Source organism: Mesitornis unicolor, unplaced genomic scaffold (assembly GCF_000695765.1).
Source record: "Mesitornis unicolor isolate BGI_N332 unplaced genomic scaffold, ASM69576v1 scaffold48849, whole genome shotgun sequence".
NCBI lineage: Eukaryota > Metazoa > Chordata > Aves > Mesitornithiformes > Mesitornithidae > Mesitornis > Mesitornis unicolor.
In genome coordinates, this window is record NW_010207596.1 from 3,595 (window position 1) to 21,969 (window position 18,375).

The 18,375-nt window shown below is 48.0% G+C and overlaps 1 protein-coding gene across 1 annotated transcript; it reads right to left on the reverse strand.

The window, feature by feature from the left end:
• Positions 1-299: 299 nt before the first annotated feature.
• ARHGEF33 (Rho guanine nucleotide exchange factor (GEF) 33) lies at positions 300-17,991 on the reverse strand. The gene is made up of 14 exons (XM_010192162.1): positions 17,965-17,991; positions 16,904-17,068; positions 15,192-15,313; positions 14,300-14,442; positions 12,148-12,207; positions 10,716-10,931; positions 9,948-10,077; positions 8,535-8,667; positions 7,631-7,714; positions 6,664-6,747; positions 5,680-5,828; positions 4,631-4,816; positions 2,180-2,933; positions 300-445 (listed from the first exon to the last, which is right to left on the reverse strand). Exons 1-14 carry the CDS (start codon positions 17,989-17,991, stop codon positions 308-310), a joined length of 2,391 nt encoding a protein of 796 aa, XP_010190464.1. The 3' UTR covers positions 300-307.
• Between the last annotated feature and the right edge of the window lie 384 nt (positions 17,992-18,375).

Below are 18,375 nucleotides of genomic sequence, written 5' to 3' on the forward strand. Positions count from 1 at the left end.
TGGGATTTGGCCAAAGCTTTCCAAAACTCTGAGGAAAGTTAAGTCAGGCAGGGGTAAAAGCTAGCAAGTTCCTGTGCTTATTGGACCTGCTGGCTGAGCTCCACTTCAACCCATAGCCTGGCCCTGCCCTGTGCTAGGAAGAGCAGGATGCATTTTTAAGGTGGTTGTGACAGTCTCCTCTCCCCCACCCCTGCACCTACTGTGTTTAGTCAGGGGGAAACTTGGGGCCTCGCTGTCTGTCTCCACCCTCAGGGCCCTAGGGAAGCACTGTCGCACTTAGGCTGTGGCCTGCCTTTCTTGGGGCTGCTTATTTCTTTCTGAAGAGCTTGCGGAAGGAGCTCCGGAAACCCCCCTTGGGCTCGTGCCGCGGGTTGTGGTCGCTGAAGGATGTTTGCTCATTGTCATCCTTCTGGCAGAACCTGGTGTTGTCTTCTGCATGGAGCTCCTAAAAGGGAAAAGACAATTTAACCAGCATTTGCAACCTCACATCCTTGTCCCCTTCTCTCTCTCTCTCTCTCTCTCTCTCTCTCTGTGCTAGGAGGCGCCTGGTGGGTGAGGAGGTGCAGGCAAGGCTGGGAGACAACAGGTTACTCGGGCCTTGGCAGCACTGGTGCCTCGGCAGAGCTTGTTGCTGGCTCTGAGGCAGCAGCAGAGGAGTGAAGGGATAAGCGTTTTCAGAGGGAACTGGAGCCTTCCTTGCTAAGCTTTCTGTTTAGGGGGAGCTTGCTAGCCCCTTTTGGCAATGAGGGAGCAAGCCAGCATGGGGAGTTGAAGGAACTTCCCACCCTCTGAGCTCTGTTTACCCAGGGCAGGGAGGCTTCAGGCTTCTTGAGCTGGTGCGATGTGAAAGACACTTCCGTTGACTTTGCTGCCGCCTGGTTTTGTATCTGTGAGGCAGAAGGCTTCGTTAGCACACACACCTTGCGGTGTGCCACTAAAAGATCTCTCCTCCTTTCAGGAAAGCACTGAGTTCCTCTCAGCAAGGCTCTGGACAAGTCCCTTTTCTCCAGTCCGCCCACCACTGCCACCATGGTCTCCTTTGCTCTGTGGGGGAGAACATGTCCTGCAGTTCTGGACTAGCTCCACACTTGCACCCTGCTGTGGGCCATAGCTCTGTGCAGGTGAGTGCCAAAGAGCTCACAGGCTCCTGTTTCTGTAGGGTCTGTGTCCCCATGGCTCTTCTCCCTTTGCCTTATCTCCCCTGCTCAGCTGTCTACCACCACCTTCATGCACTAGGCTTTTTTGTCTCTTTTGAGGTTTCCTTGCTGCCTTTTCAGTCAGGCTGCTGGAACCTTCCTTCCATCATTATCTGCATCTACAGCCTCATCTACATCTTGCCTCAGTTTAACAGGAGGTTGTTTCTCTAGGCAGCACTGAGAGGATTAGATAAGCACCTCACAGCACCCTCAGCCTCTTCCGGGAAGTGTGAATGGTATCTTGCCCCGACTGTGACAGCTCGAAGCTGATTCTGAGCAGGCACTGCAGACTACAGAAACTCTGTTTCTGCAAGACCTGGTGTCCCTGAAGGGCTGGAGTGCCACCTGCCATGACAGTGGTTGTCTGAGGGACATGGTTGCTGGGCTCTGTCTGTTTTCACACAGATTTTAGCATGGGTCTGCAATCCATGTAACTAACACAGGTGAAACAAATCCTATGGACCAGGTCCTTGCTGGTGTAAATGGCACTGAGTCCGGCAGAGTCATGCTGGTTTACACCGGCTGAGGATCTGATACTAAGTCCATTTGTCTTCTTAACCCAGCACTCCTGACAGCAGGTGGAAAGGCACCTTTCTAACTGGGTGCCACCCTATAGCACTAATTTTGAACAGCTTTGTGCGTCGTGACCCTGATCAGATACAACATTTACCTGTGGGGGAAGCTCAGTGACAGCTCGAGACCCACTGGAGGCTAGCTTGTCTCCAGGGTGTTCTAGCTGTCACTCAGCCAGCTGTGTGCCTCAAGCCTACCCTTGTCCCTAGGAAAGATGTGTGTGAAAAGGAGTTGTCTTGTCCCTCCCTTGGGCATGTACATGCAGATGAGGACTTTGAATGTGTGGACTTGGAAGCTATTTTGGCATGTTCTGCCCTAACTGTATCTCAGATCTTTCTCCTGCTGCTGATGCTGCTTCTCCACCACCATGTGCCTTTTTTTTTTTCCTCCTCCTATTTAAGCCTCCTTACTTCCAAAAAGCTCTGTTTTTCACCCGCTCCTCTCTGTGGGGGGAAGTAGCTCCTTTGGGAGCTTCGAGATGAGGCTGAGATCATGTGAGGCTGGACATTCCTCTCCTGCTTCTGCTGCAGCCGGCTCCCGCTGCTGCTCCGTGTGCTGTAGAGTCTGGTGCTCACGCCCTCAGCGCTCCTCGGCAGCTCCTTCAGAGACCTGCTCAGCTGCTTGCCTTTGCTGTGGAACATCTCACGCTTGTAAGTACTGCTGCTTACAGGAGTGCAGCTCTTAGGCAGTGGCTGCAAGGCATGATCTGTCCTCTCTGGCTCTGATGTGAAGTTAACAGGCCTAAGGAAACAAATGTCTAAGCTGGACTCAGAAGAGGCCGGGGAGCAATTCTCAAAGAGAGCGAGGTTTTGGAAGGCATCATCTTCATAGGGGCCTGGCATGGTGAAAACCTCTCCAGGGTAGTCAAACTCTTCATAGCTTGGCGCAAAGTTCCTCGCATCCTGCAGCAGCTCCACAGAGGTCCTGACGGCTCTCTCTGTGTTTCCCACTGCATCAGCCGGTGGTGCTTCATATTCCATTTCAGGGATGGATTGTAAGGGGGCTGTCAGAGCCTTGAGTTCCTGCTCTGTGAGCTGAGAGGATGCAAGGAGGTTCTCTGGCCTCTCATGTTTTCTACTTTCCATTTCCCAGTCGGGGGATTTTACAGCCTGGATGTTCTCCATCATGGTTGGCTGGGGTTTCTTCATCTGGGGCATCAAATGCCTTAAAAATAAGAAACAACACAAAACAAAACAAAAAAAACAGAAGGAAGTGGAATACTAAAGGATGACTGAGAGACAGCATGACAAGCCCCTCTCCCCCCTTACTCCCCCTGCCCCATTCTCTTGCTTTTAAAGTCAAAAGATATTTTTATATCTTAGAGAACAGTAACAGAGCTGCCACTAACAGAAATTTCCTGGCTGGGTTAGCGGGAGCAAACTTGCAGAGGTAGAGCTGCTTACCCAGTAGCTTTGGCTGACTTGTATTCTGCACCATTAAACAAATAGAAACTGAGATTGAGAACCCAACTGCTCCACCTCTTTCCTGTTCATCTGCTTTCTGGATTTTTACTTTCCTTCCCTTTCTGTAATGTAGGGGCTGTGTCTTACTTTTCTGTGGTCTGATTGTCTTTCCAGGTGGACAAGATTCCTCTCTTGGGTAGGGTGACTCTGTCCCCAGAAGTGTGTCAGGAGTACTTGGAGGGCTCCTGCCCTCCGTGTGTTCAGGTAAGTCAGCAGAGTACTGCATTAGATGAGGTGTTAGGTGCAGGGCGTGCACCTCCACAGCCCTTAACAAACACCGGTTAGGAAAGTCCCACTGCCATCTTCTGGGGACATAATGAACGGAGTAGGGGGCAGAAGAAACAGAAACCTTGTGATGTTCAAGATGTGCAGAGTTCTGCATCTGGGGCAAGATAACCCCATGCATCAGACCAGGCTGGGAGATTTGGATTGAGCAGCAACCCTGGCATGAACTTGGGGTTATAGCCAATGCCAGGATAAAGATGAGCTGATGGCATGCTCTCATGGCAGACAAGGCAAACCCTGACCCAAGCTGTATTAGGAGCTGCATGGCCAGCCAAAACCGGAGAGTTATGTTTCCCCCTTCTGCTTAGTGCTGATGAGGCCCCACCTGGACCCATGTTGGGAATTCAGTTCAGGATGAATGTGTGGAAACTAGGGAGGCACCAGCTGAGGCTACCAAGATGGGGGCCTGGAGCATCACATCTGTGAGGGGAGGGAGATTGGCTTGGGTACTCTGGTGAGGAGGCAGCTAGGGTTTGATTAATGCCACCACTTGAGGTGGACTCGGAATGATGAAGCCAAACTCTTCTTGTTAGTGTCAGATGATATAAGGAAGTGCAACAGCCACAAACTGCTGACATAAGACAAAGGGCAAGTCTAGTGTGCTCCTCTGATCATCTCAGTTGGCACCCATCAGTAGGCTAGAAATGGCCAAAGATTTTCAGGTGCTACCAGTAGCTCTGTCTTTCTTGAAATAGTCTTGTGTCTTTTTGAATCCATTTGTACTTGAACCTCGTGATAGTGAGTCCCATCATTCAATAACACGCTGTGTAGAAAGGTACTTTTATTGCTAGTCTGAGACCTTGGTCTTATTTCCTAGCTCTTGTAAAATTGTCAGTGAATAATGCCCAGTGTTACTATGCACACCACTGCCAGGCCTACACAAATACACATCCTCCCTGGTACACTGTTAAGACAGCTAGAAAGAACATTGTCATCCCTGGGTAGAGCTCTGAAATGTTCCTTCCTTGTAAGCCACATAGTAATGGAGAACAGGAAGGAGCCAGCCCTTCATCTCTATGCATATACAGGGAGTAGTCTTGGAAATTACAAGTATGGGTGAGGAGAGGGTTTTCAGCCTACTTTGAAAGCCTTCTACTAGGACAACAGGCTTACGGGGTTGTCGTGCCAGAGGAAGGTGCTGGTTGGAACGACTGCATCGTCTCTTCAGCGTGGATCCCGCTGTCTCGGATAGATGCCGCACTGGGTGTTGGAGAAACCTCTTGGCTTGTACACTGAGAGGTGAGGCCTTTGTACAGCTTCACCAGGGATGACCTGAGGGAGGAGAAATCCATCGTCGTGCTAAGAAATAAGGCAGGGAATGAGCACAAGCATGTAGAATCACAGAAAACAGGGCTGGGAGGGACCTTACTATTCCCATTCACCCCAAGGAAGGACCTGGTCTACCCAGTCTGTCCCAGTCAGCAGAGTGTCCTGCTTTTTGTCTTGTTCTTAATGCCTCTCCTGGTAGCAGTTCCTCCCCAACAGTCTGCTCCAGCCCTTTACCACCCTCCTTATTTGGTAGCTTCCATGAAGTTTGATCTTGTCCTGCTCCCATAGAGATTCATCACGAGAAGGAGGGGCAACTAGATTTTGATTTTAGTAAAAAGTTTTGATTTCAACGAACTTTTCTGAACCACAACTTGAGAATCTATGTTCAGGGTCATTTCTATCACACTTCGTCTCAAACAGGTCATGGGAGGCATTTGTTTCTCCCACCCCCCTCCCCCAGTAACATCAGATAACACTGTTCTTTCTCAATCTTAGCCTATGAGAGTGTCAGGCAACAGTCTTGGGGTTCACCAGGGCCCTGAGCTGCCAAAGCAGCTGAGTTTCCATGTATTCTCCCACTGGGGTGTGACTTTGCCATCAGCTTAAGGAATCTAATATTCCCGTGAAACATGTGGCTGCTATATTTAGAAGGATTAAACTGATTTTCCTTTCACTCTCGAGTTAGGCAGAAGGGTCCACCCCAAATGTGACCTCAATTTGGAGGACAAATGCTAATAGTGGGCGTTCCCCAGCATTCATCTGCAAAGGGCATTGTTTTATTTCAACAGAGCACTGTGCCTTTTGATCTTGCCTGGACCTTAGCCCCATTTCCAGGCTTCCCCCACTCCTCCCTTTCCCTGGTGATAGAGAGAATGAGCTGATGTTGTGCTTACTTCTTCAGCTTTTTCCTCTTCTGTATAAGCAGGTCTTCATTGCATTGGAAGAGGAGGCTATAGTGTGAGATGAAAACCCGGAGGCGCTGCACACACACCAGCAGCAGGTAATAGTCGGGATGCTCTTGCTCCGTGAACTTCAGGACGTTCTGGGGCACAGAGGAGAGCAGGCTGTTTGGAGGATGTCCTAACCCTTTCTGGGGAGAAGGTGCTATTGGGACCATGGATAAGTGCTCTGTAGTGCCCCTGGCACTGCTCTGGGGGAGCACAGTGCCTTTTCTAGACAGCACCAGTTTCTGAGGTGCTATGTTTAGAAGGATTAAACTGATTTTCCTTTCATGGGGCCTGCCTCCTACTACTTCAGAGCAAATACACAAGTAACCATTGTAAATGTAATAATGGGATGTGTGGGTCACACACTGATTGAGTTTAGTATTGCATAAATAAACCAATCTCTTGTTTTTATGGGGCTTGCTTTCTGAGTCATTTGCTTAATCTGAAATGTTTTAGTACAATTCACATAACACTCCTGTGAACCAGCACTCTTTTTATCAGCAAGCTCTGCGTCGGAAAGGTGGTTGAGCCCTACGAGTCTCTCAGCAAACAGGCATGTGGACCACTCGACAAAGAGGCCAGTTGTGTTACAGGAGTTGGGTCGGAGCTCATGGTAGATGTGCCCCATCGCTGGCCTCATGTTCTCCCAGAGCAGCAGGCAGCAGAGCTGTCAGCTTCCCAGGGAACAAAAGTTGGTTTTGTCAAGCCAAATGGAGAAACTGGCAAATAGAAGCAAGCTTCAGGTGAAAATTATTAAAATTATTAAAATGAAGACATTCCCAGCTGGATTTTCTTTTCAGAGGTTTTTTCAGAGCCCACTGGGTTAGCCAGAAGCCTTGTACCTGTGCAGGCTTGAATTACCAGCTCTGAGTTAAAAGTCCCATGTTGTGATAGGAGTTCAACAAGACTGTTTCCATCCTGGCGTCCTACCTGAAGATGAATAAGGTATTCAGGGATTCGCTGGACTATATGGAAGAACAGAATGTAGAGGTCAGACTTGATTTCTTCTTCTACCTGAAACAGAGAAAGCAACTTCAGAGTCTCTACCACCCATAAAACATGTCTGCTTCCAGATGGTTCTGGGGTTTAATGAGTAGCTATGCTGTGAGTAGTTATAACAGTTCACAGGAGCACACCAGTCAAGTGGCAGCTGTGTATGACAATACACTGGTCTTCATCTTGCTTCTGGAAGGCATATTTGCAACTCCTTCCACCAGCAATACTAGTCCTAAGGATGAAATTCCTTAGGTTGGGGATTATCTACGAGGGACATTCAGCCTAATTAAGTAGGGGTGTATCTCTAAAGTGCACTAGTTAAGTTTCATTGAAATCCCAGGTAGATGCTGTTGTTCCAAATGAGATTCTTTGTTTAGCCCTCAATGAATTGAACAAAATGAGATTGACTTCTAAATTAAGATGTCTTGGAAGTGAGCTAGTGTGGTTTAGTTATTGCACTTTTAAAACTGCCTTTATGTTTAAGCCAAGAATCAAGGGTGTGAGACCAAATACCTGAACACTAGGGACTGTTTTATCTCTAAAGCACTTACAGCCTCACTCCTGGTCTCCCTGTTTTGGCAGTGAGTCCTCCTGTTACAGGAGGCACCCTTTGCCTGGGACAGGTCTGGATAGCATGTGCATAGGCAAGCTTTCTGGGAGGTTTGGTCTGAGACATTTTTTCAAGTCACGGCAGAAATACCGCTTTGGTTACACACAGGGATTAACACATTAAATCTGCCTTTTGTAGGTGCATGTCAGCCATGGGAACATCTGCAAAACTGGCATTTGATAACAGAACAAGTGGATTGTCAGAAGATTCCTATTGTGGGCAGGCGTAACAGGAGGAGATCCAGGCTTGCATGTTATCATTACGTGTATGTGAAGCAGGCAGGAAGTTTACCTCCTTCAGGATCACCACGTGGATCAGAGAGATGCATTCTGGCAGGTCCCTCAGGTAAGCAACATAGTAGTCCAGAAAATTATTCTTGCAAAAGGGAAAAAAGAAAAGAACAAAGAAACTTGAGAGATTTTTGATCATAGAGCCAGCCAGAATGAGAAACTGTTGATTCCCCACCATCACTCCTGGGAGCTCATCAGTGCAGCAGAGCTGCTAACTGTGTGAAGCTTTCAGGGCTTGGGACTTCTCAAGGAAGGCTGCTTAATGAAATTTCATCTGTTGAGCACAGAGTATAAAGCTTTGTAGCAGGTGGGAGGGCTGGAGAGACTGGGGAGAAAGAAGCTCTTCTTATTTAAGACTCTTAAAATTTATAAAGTTTATAAAGTTTTTACACATCCTTTCATGAGAGATCCCACTGCTTGCCACGGGTTGGGCAGACCTTCACCCTAAAATGGAGGTGCTGTTCTGCTTGAGGTTACAAACCACATAGGATAAGGGGCCTGCCCACTCACTTGTCGTAATGTGGAGCAAACTGTATTGGGCAAGAGGAGGATATTAACATGCTCTTTTCACACTCTCACTGTGAATATAGACATCCAAGCTGTCAAGGCTCGTGTGTGGGTCCTGCCACCAAGGCTAGGTCTTGTACATTTATTATAGGGCTGTGCTATGTGGCTGCACACCCCCAGGAGTGTCTGGCATGCGAGTTCCCTGACCAACCAAGTACTGCAGCAAAGGGGCTACCTTGCACTGGGACTCTGCTCAAAGGAGGCTGACTGCAAGGCCTTACCCTGGCCATAGCTTCACAGCACAGCCCCTCTGCTGCAAGGTATCTCATCCCACCTATGGGCCATCAGCACAACATCATGAATCGTAGCCAGCAAGTCCAGAGCGGTCCATAACATACCTCATCATTTGTTAACTTCAGGAAGATGTCTCCTAGGATCCCTTGTCGTGGCCAGCTCAGGACTCGCTCCTGTAGAGCATGAAGTAAATCGACGTGTTGCTGGACAAGGTACCGCAAAGAGTTGGGGAAGAAACTGAAGGGAGACAATATCAGACTGGTTACACAAAGCAGAAGCTCAGCCCTAAGCATGTCCTGCTAAAGTGTGCATTTGTGGGTGGTCAGCACAGGTTGCTTTAAACATGGGTATTAACTACTTCTATTGGAGTCTTGGCCGCACCAGGAGGCCCTATGTATTTTGGCTGCTGTGTACATACAGATACCCTCTCCAATAGGGTATTACTACAGTGTTTTTATGGTTTCTTAGGTTGACTCTCCAGTCCATTGTGTAGCTGACCAGAATTTGCAGAACTAAGAAGCCCAAGACAATGCTGCTGTGGTTAATGAAGCAGGACCGTGGCTCTGAGCCATCCCATAGAGTGCTTGGAGGAGAGCTTCCTAGCTTTGTATGTTGTCTTGCTTGTTAGGCCCTTTAACAAGCCAACCCTTTGATGCAGAGTGGTCAAAATGTGCTATTGCCTTTCTGTCATTTCATGCTGATTTCATCCAGAATCAGAATGAAGATGTCAAATATAGAAATATTTTGCCAGATGGAAAGGTCTCAGGGAAAAAGTAAAAGTAAAAAACTCACTTTGGGCTATCATGCTTCAGTTTGATCTGTGTGTGTCCTGTAGCTGCTTAAATGAGTCCACATCAACCTAGGTATTATATGTCTCATGTGGACTTCTGTCAAATGACTCCTTGGACATGGGACTCCTAGGGACGGGGGAAAGAGCCAAAAAAGAGAGCTGGCAAGGACTGGGCTCCCCAGATGTCCTTAGCGCCTGGGAGGGGAGCTTCTAGGCCAAAGCTGAGTGAATGGGGAGAGCTGTAGGAGCAATCCCATCCTGGGAACTAAGACAGCTGTCACAGAGGATGACCTCTGCAAAGAGCTGGGTTTAACTGCTAAGATGGATCAGTCCCAGTGGTCTTGTATCTGTGTGTAAGTACATATGTTTATCTGTATATATCGATACCTGGTGGATGGCAGCCACTAGGCAGGGACTTACGTCTACAGCATGGAGCTGTGGACTGGGAGAAGCAGATAGTGAATGCACAAAGCTTTGACTGATGGGACTCAGGAGGAGACTGAAATGAAGTAGTAGTGAAACGTTTTGGGATGCAAGGTGGACAAGATGCAAGGATAGGCAGGAAAGTCTTAATCACTGCAAAAACCTTCCAGTGCCTCCAATTTTCAAATAGCTCTAAGTGTTCAAAGATAAATGTGAGGATGAAAGGAAAGTGGGAGAGAAGATGGTGCAGAAAGAATAATTACTGAATAAAACTCCCCAAAAGAGAGCATACTGAGTCAAATACCTTCTCTCTTTGGTGCTCCTTTTCACATCTGGCCCTTGTAATGTGGCCTTGATCTTCAGGATTAGGGAAAGGTTGATGACATATTTCCTTTCTGACTCCAGCAGCTCCAAAGCAATGTTCTGCCTTTTGGCTTCCAGAAAATAAGGGTTAGGTTTAAGAATAAGGAAATGCTGACCTCGAGGACAGCCTTGTGTTAGACGGGTGATCTGACATTAAATTGTGAAAGGACAAACTGTCGAAAAGTGACATCAATGTCTTATCTTTGTGTGTCTATTTTCCCCAAAATATAACATTTTAACCTGATGTTACAGCATGCCCCAGACATGACTGGAGTCACAGTTTGCTAAGAAAGCTCCAAAGCAAATGTGTTTTACCCTGTGAATACCATTTTTTTCTAAGAATAACAAAGCAAACAATCAAAGGCAAAACAACCCATACCAGGGAATCATACCACTTCCCTGCAGACTGAGAAGCTGTATTTTTCACCCACTTAAGCAACTACGCTGTCACAATCCCATCAGTACTCTGAACCTGCCAGGTCTTGGAAAGGAGAATGGGTGTCCTGGGTGCAGAGTGAATCTCCCAATGGCACAGACCAGCGCATACAAAGGCCAGAAGTCTTGGAGACTGAGGCCCTGTGAGATTCCCCCCTAGAAGGACAAACAGCTTGTGTGTCTCCCCCTGTAGAAGCTGATTACCGACCAGCTCACACCAGATGTGAATGCAGCTTTGAGGCCCTCTAGCCAGAGTTTTCCACACTGTCCTTACCAGCCAAAGAGGGCTCACATATAATGTTGTCTGCTGAGCTGTATCTGCTTTGGCCCATGTCTTTTCCTCTCTCCGGTTGCTCTTTGGAAGTGTATTCATCTCCCCAGTCCTTGGTGTCCTTGGGCTGCTTCCACACTGTTGATGGCAGATGCATTTTCGACTGCCCCTCTGTTGCCAAGGAAGGCTTAAGGCTGTCGTCTGTCTCTATGGCTGCTCCTGCAATGGCAAACAGCTGTATGGATCTTGACATCTGAGCTGACAGGTGATGCTACAGCAGGCAGCTAACCTGCATTATCATCTATTTGGAGTGCTGGAAGGAGAATCTGAAGCATTCTCTGTGCTTCACAAGGGCTTAGAGCATTAATTTACAAGTTGAAGTGCACTTGGCGAGCACTTTGGCAGAACAAGGTTTGCACTCTTCCAGCATTTATTCTCAGGCCAAACAAGGTCAAAAATTAGAGACATGGAAGAAAACAAAAAAACCTCCATACATTCCAAGTATGGTTGCACTTCAGGGTTTTGGGACACTTCAGGACTTGGTAATATGACACTTATTGGCAGGTATTGTAGAAACAGAAAGTATTCTTATAATTTGGATTTAAATGCCATTCTCAATGAATGTAAACTGTCATGGATTTTAAAATTTTTATTAGTGTGATATGATTATACAGCACCAGCAGGCCTGATAGTCTGAGACTATTAAATCACAGAGAAGGTAGAGGAGGTTGCAGGTGCGTTAGAGCCACTGGGCTGGAATTGCTTTAATGCAAATACTTTGAATTTGACTTGCAATTAACCACTTTCTGTATCTTTTATCTCTATTTTTTCAAGTAGATTGAAGCAAAAGAGCCATCTAGAACAGTGAGTGCTTCTAGTGAACAGTGCAAACATCTTACAGTTGTTCTCGTGTCCTTTTGCTGGCCAAGATCCTTAGTGTCCCCTTACTATAACATTCTCTTACTTCTGACCAATTTTTATTTTTGCCAAAAAACCCCTTCTATTACTATTCAGACATATCTACAAGGGATCTGGAAGCTGATGGGCAAATAAACAGCTCACCATTTCTACTGGTGTGTAGTCACTCCAAAGAGCATCTTTGAACAAGTGGCAAAATGGTGCTCTCACTCTTTGCCATATTGGTAAGGCTCAATTCTTCCTTTCTGCAAAGGCACTTAGAACCTGCAAAAGCAGCAGCAGAAAGGCTTTCCCTGCCAAATATCAACCTTTTGTATTGTCTGCCAGGTATTTGGCACTTAAGGGACACAGGTGTGCCCTTATATCTCCACTGCAAGTATGAAAATGGAGGTACACAGTGAAATGAAAGAAATTCCTGTGAAATGCATTCCCTGAAAACATTTTTTAGTTGCAGTAAAGCAAGCACTCTCACCGAATCTTTGTTCTACTGTTTCTTGACAGTTCAATATTTTCCTACCTGGACCTGCTACAACTTTCACACCTCCTTCTCCCATTGGCATGATCCTGGTGTCAGACACTGTTGAAGAACAAAGGGAAACTTTGAGAAGACAGCTGTAGAGCAGGCTTCCTCCTGCCTAGCCCAGTCAGTATGGTTAGATCCTCCAGTTTTTCACATTTTTGCTATGAAGACACCCCCGTTAGATCCTCCATTAAGGAGGATCTTTACTGTTGTGGCTCTTGTTGAAGTCTTTATTTCAGCAGCACCCACAGGCAGACTAATGTGGGGGTTCCTGTTGTGCTTGGTGCTGTATGCCTACAGAGGAACATAAGCAGTCTTGGCTTGTCCTTGCTCAGTGGGTGCAGGTTGGGCAGAAGGCATCCAGCAGGCAGAACAAGAGGATAAAGGCCTGACACAGATACATGGCTGCCACTTTGGGTGGAAAGGAGCTTATTGAAGAGTGGAAGGGTGAGACGACTGGAAATGGAGGGGAAGTGGGTAAGAGAGGTGGATGTGCAAGAGGTGTGTGAGGGGGAGGGCTAACATACCACCTCAGAGAGGGGTCATGACTGGCTGGATTCTGAGCAGAACAGAGTAGAAAACAGCATATGGTTTTCATCCAATCTCTACCTTTGTTGACATTTTAAATGTACATGTTTTTAGTGTCTTTCTATCTGAAGAGTTATGGAAAATTACCAGGCTTGCTGTATCAAAAGATAGAGTGACCATAAAGCAGCAGAGATTTTCTGAGGAGCAAGAACATAGGGGGATCAACTTGCTTATCTTGCACCAGCCTTGAGCAGGAGGGGGGGTTAAACAACTTACCTTGCAAAGAGCAGGATAGATGTGGCACCTAGCAGTCTTAACACTTGAATCAACTAAGTGTTACCTGGGGCGAAGCAAAGGCCTCCTAGCCTGATGTTGCTTTAGTTAACCCAGAAATACCACCATGCCTCTGTACCGAATACCTTTCTTTCTTCCCCCTCCTTAACTGACAATGCAGCAAGCCTCATTAAGAGCCAATCAGCACACGATAAGTGGCTTAGTCCCACCTCACCAAGAGTATAAATCTGGCATTTAGAATCCTCCATTTGAAGGAGAACAAGAACTGCAACTATGGGATGGGTCAACAGGCCTGGACCTCTCCTCTCCCCAAGCAGAGAAGCCTCTTCAGTAAGATTTGCACCTCCGACTACCTCAGATGCTACCTGGAAAAATATTATTAACTAAAGCACTGAACTTGAGCTCAATTTTTGTAGTTAGTGTATTTATCAACAGCAATTCTGGATCTGTTATATTTGTTGCCTTAATAAATCATCTGTCTTTTTCAAGACTCCTCTCTGAGAAGCGGTTCATAAAGCAAGGGGGTCTGCTCTGAACCTTGTGACTGAATGGGAGGGCTTCCCCCCCTCAGCCATGTTGCTTCAAGAGTATGAGCCTGACACAACAGCACAAGAGTGATAGACCAGTTTAGACCCCCAAAGTTAATTCTAGAAAAGAAGGGTCTTGTCCATTCACTTTTGATTCCAACCTTCACAAGTGTTTGGCAGTTGATGGTGTTCTCCTGGTCAAGGTGTAACCCTGTCACCACGGGTTAGCAGTTTCCGCAGCTAACAAGGGCAGTGATTCTCCTAGCAGTGTGTATATGCATGGAACAGTGACACCAGCAGCCTAGTGCCTGTATGTACCAGCTCCCATGTTCCCTTGTGGAATTAACCACTGGTATGGCCCCTTAATGACACCAGGTGTTCTCTGTTAGCCCAGTCCCTGTGATCCTCCTTTCTGTGCCCTACTTCCTTACATGGAAACACATCCATGGCTTGTAGTGTTTTTTTGTCAGGGGCTCCTACTTGCCTCTGTGTCTGTGCCACTAGCATTACAGGGAAAAAGATCCAGCCTGCTTCCCTTTCCTTGGAGGAAGCAACCTTTTGGATGGCTTTTGGGATGGTGTTCAAAGAGCAGCATCTCCTGAATCCAGGCCAACACCAAGGTTGCCATCCTGAGACACTGTGCTGAGGTACATGACCTAGGAGTAGTGCTGCCAAGGGAGCACCCCCATTCTCTTTTTATGCTGCTGGCACCTGAGGAAAACTTGGTGTCCTCTTACCCTAGTGACCTTTCTAGATTTTTTCCCAAAGAAGCCACTGCATTTGCCTACTCTGTTTCCTACCTTTTTCATAAGTCACGTTATGTAAAAGACTTGTGAAATCTTCATTGATCAGCACAGGTTCTGGGAGGTTAATGGATCGAAATGGACTGCCCTGAAGAGGCGTAGGCACTGTCTGTGAGCTGTGATCATCCTTCTGTGCTCTTCTGTACAAATACAAAGAATGAGACAGTTGGAAAGTAGGAATACTACAGGTGAAGCTTCTACACTACAGCTGTGGCAGACACCAGTGTAAGTACAAGCACAGAGTTAAGAAGCAGGCAACTCCAGCAGAGACCAGGAAAGGAGTTGGCTTTGATGCAGTTCATGAACAATGTTCTGGAAGTAACTTCCACTGGCTATAGGAAAAGGTTATTTCAAATCTGTTCGCTTGCAGAACATATTTCTTCTAATTAAATGGCTTAATTAACAAAGGGACTAGCCTAGATTTGCAAAGCGTTTGCATCAAGGCAGCTGGACACCCTTCATCAAAACTCTGTTTTCAAAAGGTAGACAAGCCATCAGCTTCATCACAGCAACAGTGTGGCCTAGCAATGTGTGAACATGGCCCTGCATGACCCTGCTCAGCAGAAAAGGCTGCTGACAGGAAAGCAGAGCATGACTGCAGGAACCCACTGAGTCCTGCATGCTTGGAAGGGGAAACTGCAGTGCTATTGACTGGATGGGGGTGGCTTAGCAAGAGCTCGTAATGGTGAAAGCTCTTGACTTTCAACATTATTCCTGCCCCCACGTGTCTCTAGCAGGTCTGTCTGTTTTACCAGGCCCTAGTTTCCACTAATAATCAAGGTTGATACACATGTCCAGCAGACAAAAGATTAAGAAATTAAGCTATAAAGAAATGAACAAAGCAGACACCACTGCTAATTAGCATTTCTGGAGCCCTGGAGGATCTTACTTAGCTTTCACTTTCCGTGATTCCCGCCGCTTCTCTTGCTGTAGCTGCTCGATCTTTTGTTGCATTTCCTCCTGCTTGGCACTGATTTCTTCAATCATTGACTTTGCATCACTGAGCTCCTCCTAAGAAACAGGCGAAAGCACAGCATTTCCAGGGTGCCCATCAGCCTTACATGCACAGCTTTGCATGCTGGCTGGTGTGCACTAGAGATGCTTCAGGGTGCTGTGGAGAGTGGCTCTATGATTAGACACTCTTCCTTTGCAAGTCCAGTGTGTGTCATATGTGCCATGCACAGCATGGGAATACTTAATTCAACTACAGACAACTCACCCAAGCCAGCGTGATGTCACATGGTTAAGGCACTGGTGGGAGATGGAGATGTGAGGCTTCATCCATCACCAGTTGAAAGCATCAGGAGGACTTCTGCCTTTAATGGCATTTGGAGGTGGGTCTGAGGAAGCACATTTCCTTCTGCAGTTCTCCAGCATGTGTATTCACATATTGCACTTGGTTCAGATTCCAGTGTTATCATTCACATACATAAGCTTTTACCAGTCAGGCCTTGGAACTGCTTTTTTAGCCTGGTTTCCTAAGGAAATGAGGCCCTCGGTAACCTCCCTGTCAGCACATCCTCCCTCAGCAACCCTCAGGCAGTTTTCAGCCAAGCCTTACTCTGATGTTGAGTTTTCTGATGCAGAAAGTTCCTGCAGGTTTCATCAATGTGAGCAGCAAGATGGAGGAGAAAGACTCAACAGTTTCTTACAAATGGAAGGAGAGGGATTTTCCTCAAGCAAGGAAGTGGCTTCACTGGGAGCTCAACAACTGGACAGTCAACATGGGCATGAGGCAGAGGGAGAGCAGTCTTTACCCCTCCTGTTTCTTGCATAATTCCTTGTATCTGGATTTTAAGGCCCCCTTTCCCTTGATAACAATGTCCCAGATAACCCTGCCACATGGCCTTACACTTCTTGTTGCCTCCCTTGCTCAACTGGGACCACAGGGCTCCTTTTGCCTGGTGCCATCCATCTCTTCCTGTCACAGGGCCAGTAGCGGCCTTTTCCAGTAAGCAGCCCTCTAACTTCACAAGGTATTATTGACTCAGCAAAACCCCATGGGGAAAATTTACCATTAAAAACAATAAAACAGTTCCTCTGCCTCCTCACAGGCAGTCATCCAGTTTCTGCATGGAGGTGCTGGCTGGTTTAAAGTGTACATCAAGACTCCTTGCTAGGCTCTCTTTCCAGTCCTTTGTCTTTATCCTCTTGGGCAAGATCAAACCAGGCAGCACTTCCTCCCAGCCGTGTGGGAATGCAACTTCAAAAGGCTTTAGGGTTTTGTGTTAGTTCCCTCCTTCCCAGCAGCTTTAGTTCCTGCAGGAAATGCAGGAGACCTGACCCAGGGAAAGGTATGGCCCAGTGGGAGCCTGTGTGCAGGCTATATGCCTGTTGAACGTGCAGCACAGAGCAAGGGTTGCTTGTGCCCAGGGTACCTCACAGCACTGCCTCATGGCCCATCGAGAAGGCTAAACAGGCCAGGGCGTGGGTTACATTTGGGTTGGAGTAGTTCAGGGAGACACAAAGCCAAAGAAAGTGCACCAGACAAATCTGGAACTATTGCCAGCTCATTTTCTTCGCAAGCAGGAAGGACTGATGAAGGCATTAACCCGAGTTAATGTGGCAGGTATGCAGCCCCCCTGCAGGTCACACTCCTACCTTGAATGTGTTGAGGGAATTCTTCATCTCAGCCACTTTCTCTTCCATGGCACAGCGGCAGCTCTTGACCTTCTCCTCCAGGGCGTACTCGCCATGCTGGATTCGCGACAGCTCCTGCATCGCTTCTGTGAAACCCGCCTTCAACTCAGAGGCTAATGCCTGCAACTAGAGGAACCACAAACACAGTGGGTTCACTCCCTCCTCCCAAATGCAGGTGGCTGTGTCCCCAGGGGTCACCCGTAGTTCAGAGTGGCATGAAGGCTGGGTGTACCCCATCCTGTAAGGTGCTGTCCTTCTCCTCCTCCTGTCACGGCTGAGAGACATGGGGGGAGGTTTGGTCCCTGTTGCAGCCTCAATACAGGGTGGGAGGTGTTTGTCTTGGGCAGTCAACGTGCCCCTTTTTAGACTCAGAGCTTTTCCAGGCTCCCTGGCAGTTTGCAGCCTGTCAGTCTGTAGAAGGAGAGGACAGCCTGAAACATGCCAAGAAGGTTTGCAGTGACAGCAGCCAGATTATCAATCCCCAAAGCAGCTGAGCAATCAAGAACATCTCTGTTTTTGAGCTCATGGGCTGGTGCTCTCCCCGGCCATGTCTAACACCTCCTCGCTCTCCAAGGACTGTGGAGAAGCTCTGTCTTTGGTCAGCGGGCCCTTTCCAGGGAATGAGGTAGCTCTAACTTGTGGTGGGGAGTGAGTGGGAGAATTTCCCCTGGCACACAGCAACACAGCACCCGCTCTCTCTGTTTTCTGTCCCTAGAGGCCCTAGTGCTGCTGGAAGAGCTCCCAACCTAAGCTGGAGGCAGCCAGCTGATAGCCAGGCAAAGCAGGAGACAGACCAGGGCGAGCCAGGCTGGCACAGCAAGCAGACAAGGCAGGCGTGGAGGTGGGCAGTGAGGGGAGTCAGGCAGCTTGTGGGGGGCTAAGCAGGGACACCCTCTTTGGGAACACCTTGGTCTGGCAACCCTGAACTCTGCCCCCACTACTGGAGCAAGGCACTCGTTCTGCCTGCACAAAGCCCACGGCGAGGTCGCGGCCCAAGGCACTTCAGTACCAGGAGTTTTTACCTTTACAACAGAAATTCGGCCTAACATCTGGTTATAAACTGAGTCCAAAACTGGAGCACTGATGGTAAGAGGACAGCCACCCCGGGGAACTCAGGCGCTTGAGTCCTGTAAATGGAGCAGAGACGGCTTCCGATACCTCGGGGCAATGGCATGCACCATCCTCCTCTGATCAAGACTGGCAGCGTCTTTACAGAGGATGTCTGCCTGACATCCCCACTCCTACCCCAGTGCTACCCCACAGTCCCCAGTCTGGTCTGGCTGGACATGTGTTCCCAGAGCTGCCTGGGCTGGGACAGGGCAGAGGGGGAGCAGGAGGCTGAGGAACAGCAAACAACCCTGACTTCCCAAGCCAACTGGAGCTCCAGCTGGGTTCAGTCCCTTCACCCACCCTTCCTGGTCACAGTGGACGGG

Bases quoted from the DNA above. Each gene is read 5' to 3' on its own strand.
- ARHGEF33 (XM_010192162.1), bottom strand. From the start codon at position 17,991: ATGTTAGGCCGAATTTCTGTTGTAAAG. The intron at 10,932-12,147 runs GTAGGAAAATAT...TTGCCATTGCAG, and splicing joins GAAAGTTGTAGCAGGTCCAG to GAGCAGCCATAGAGACAGAC. The intron at 10,078-10,715 runs GTAAGGACAGTG...ATTTTCTGGAAG, and splicing joins ATGTGAGCCCTCTTTGGCTG to CCAAAAGGCAGAACATTGCT.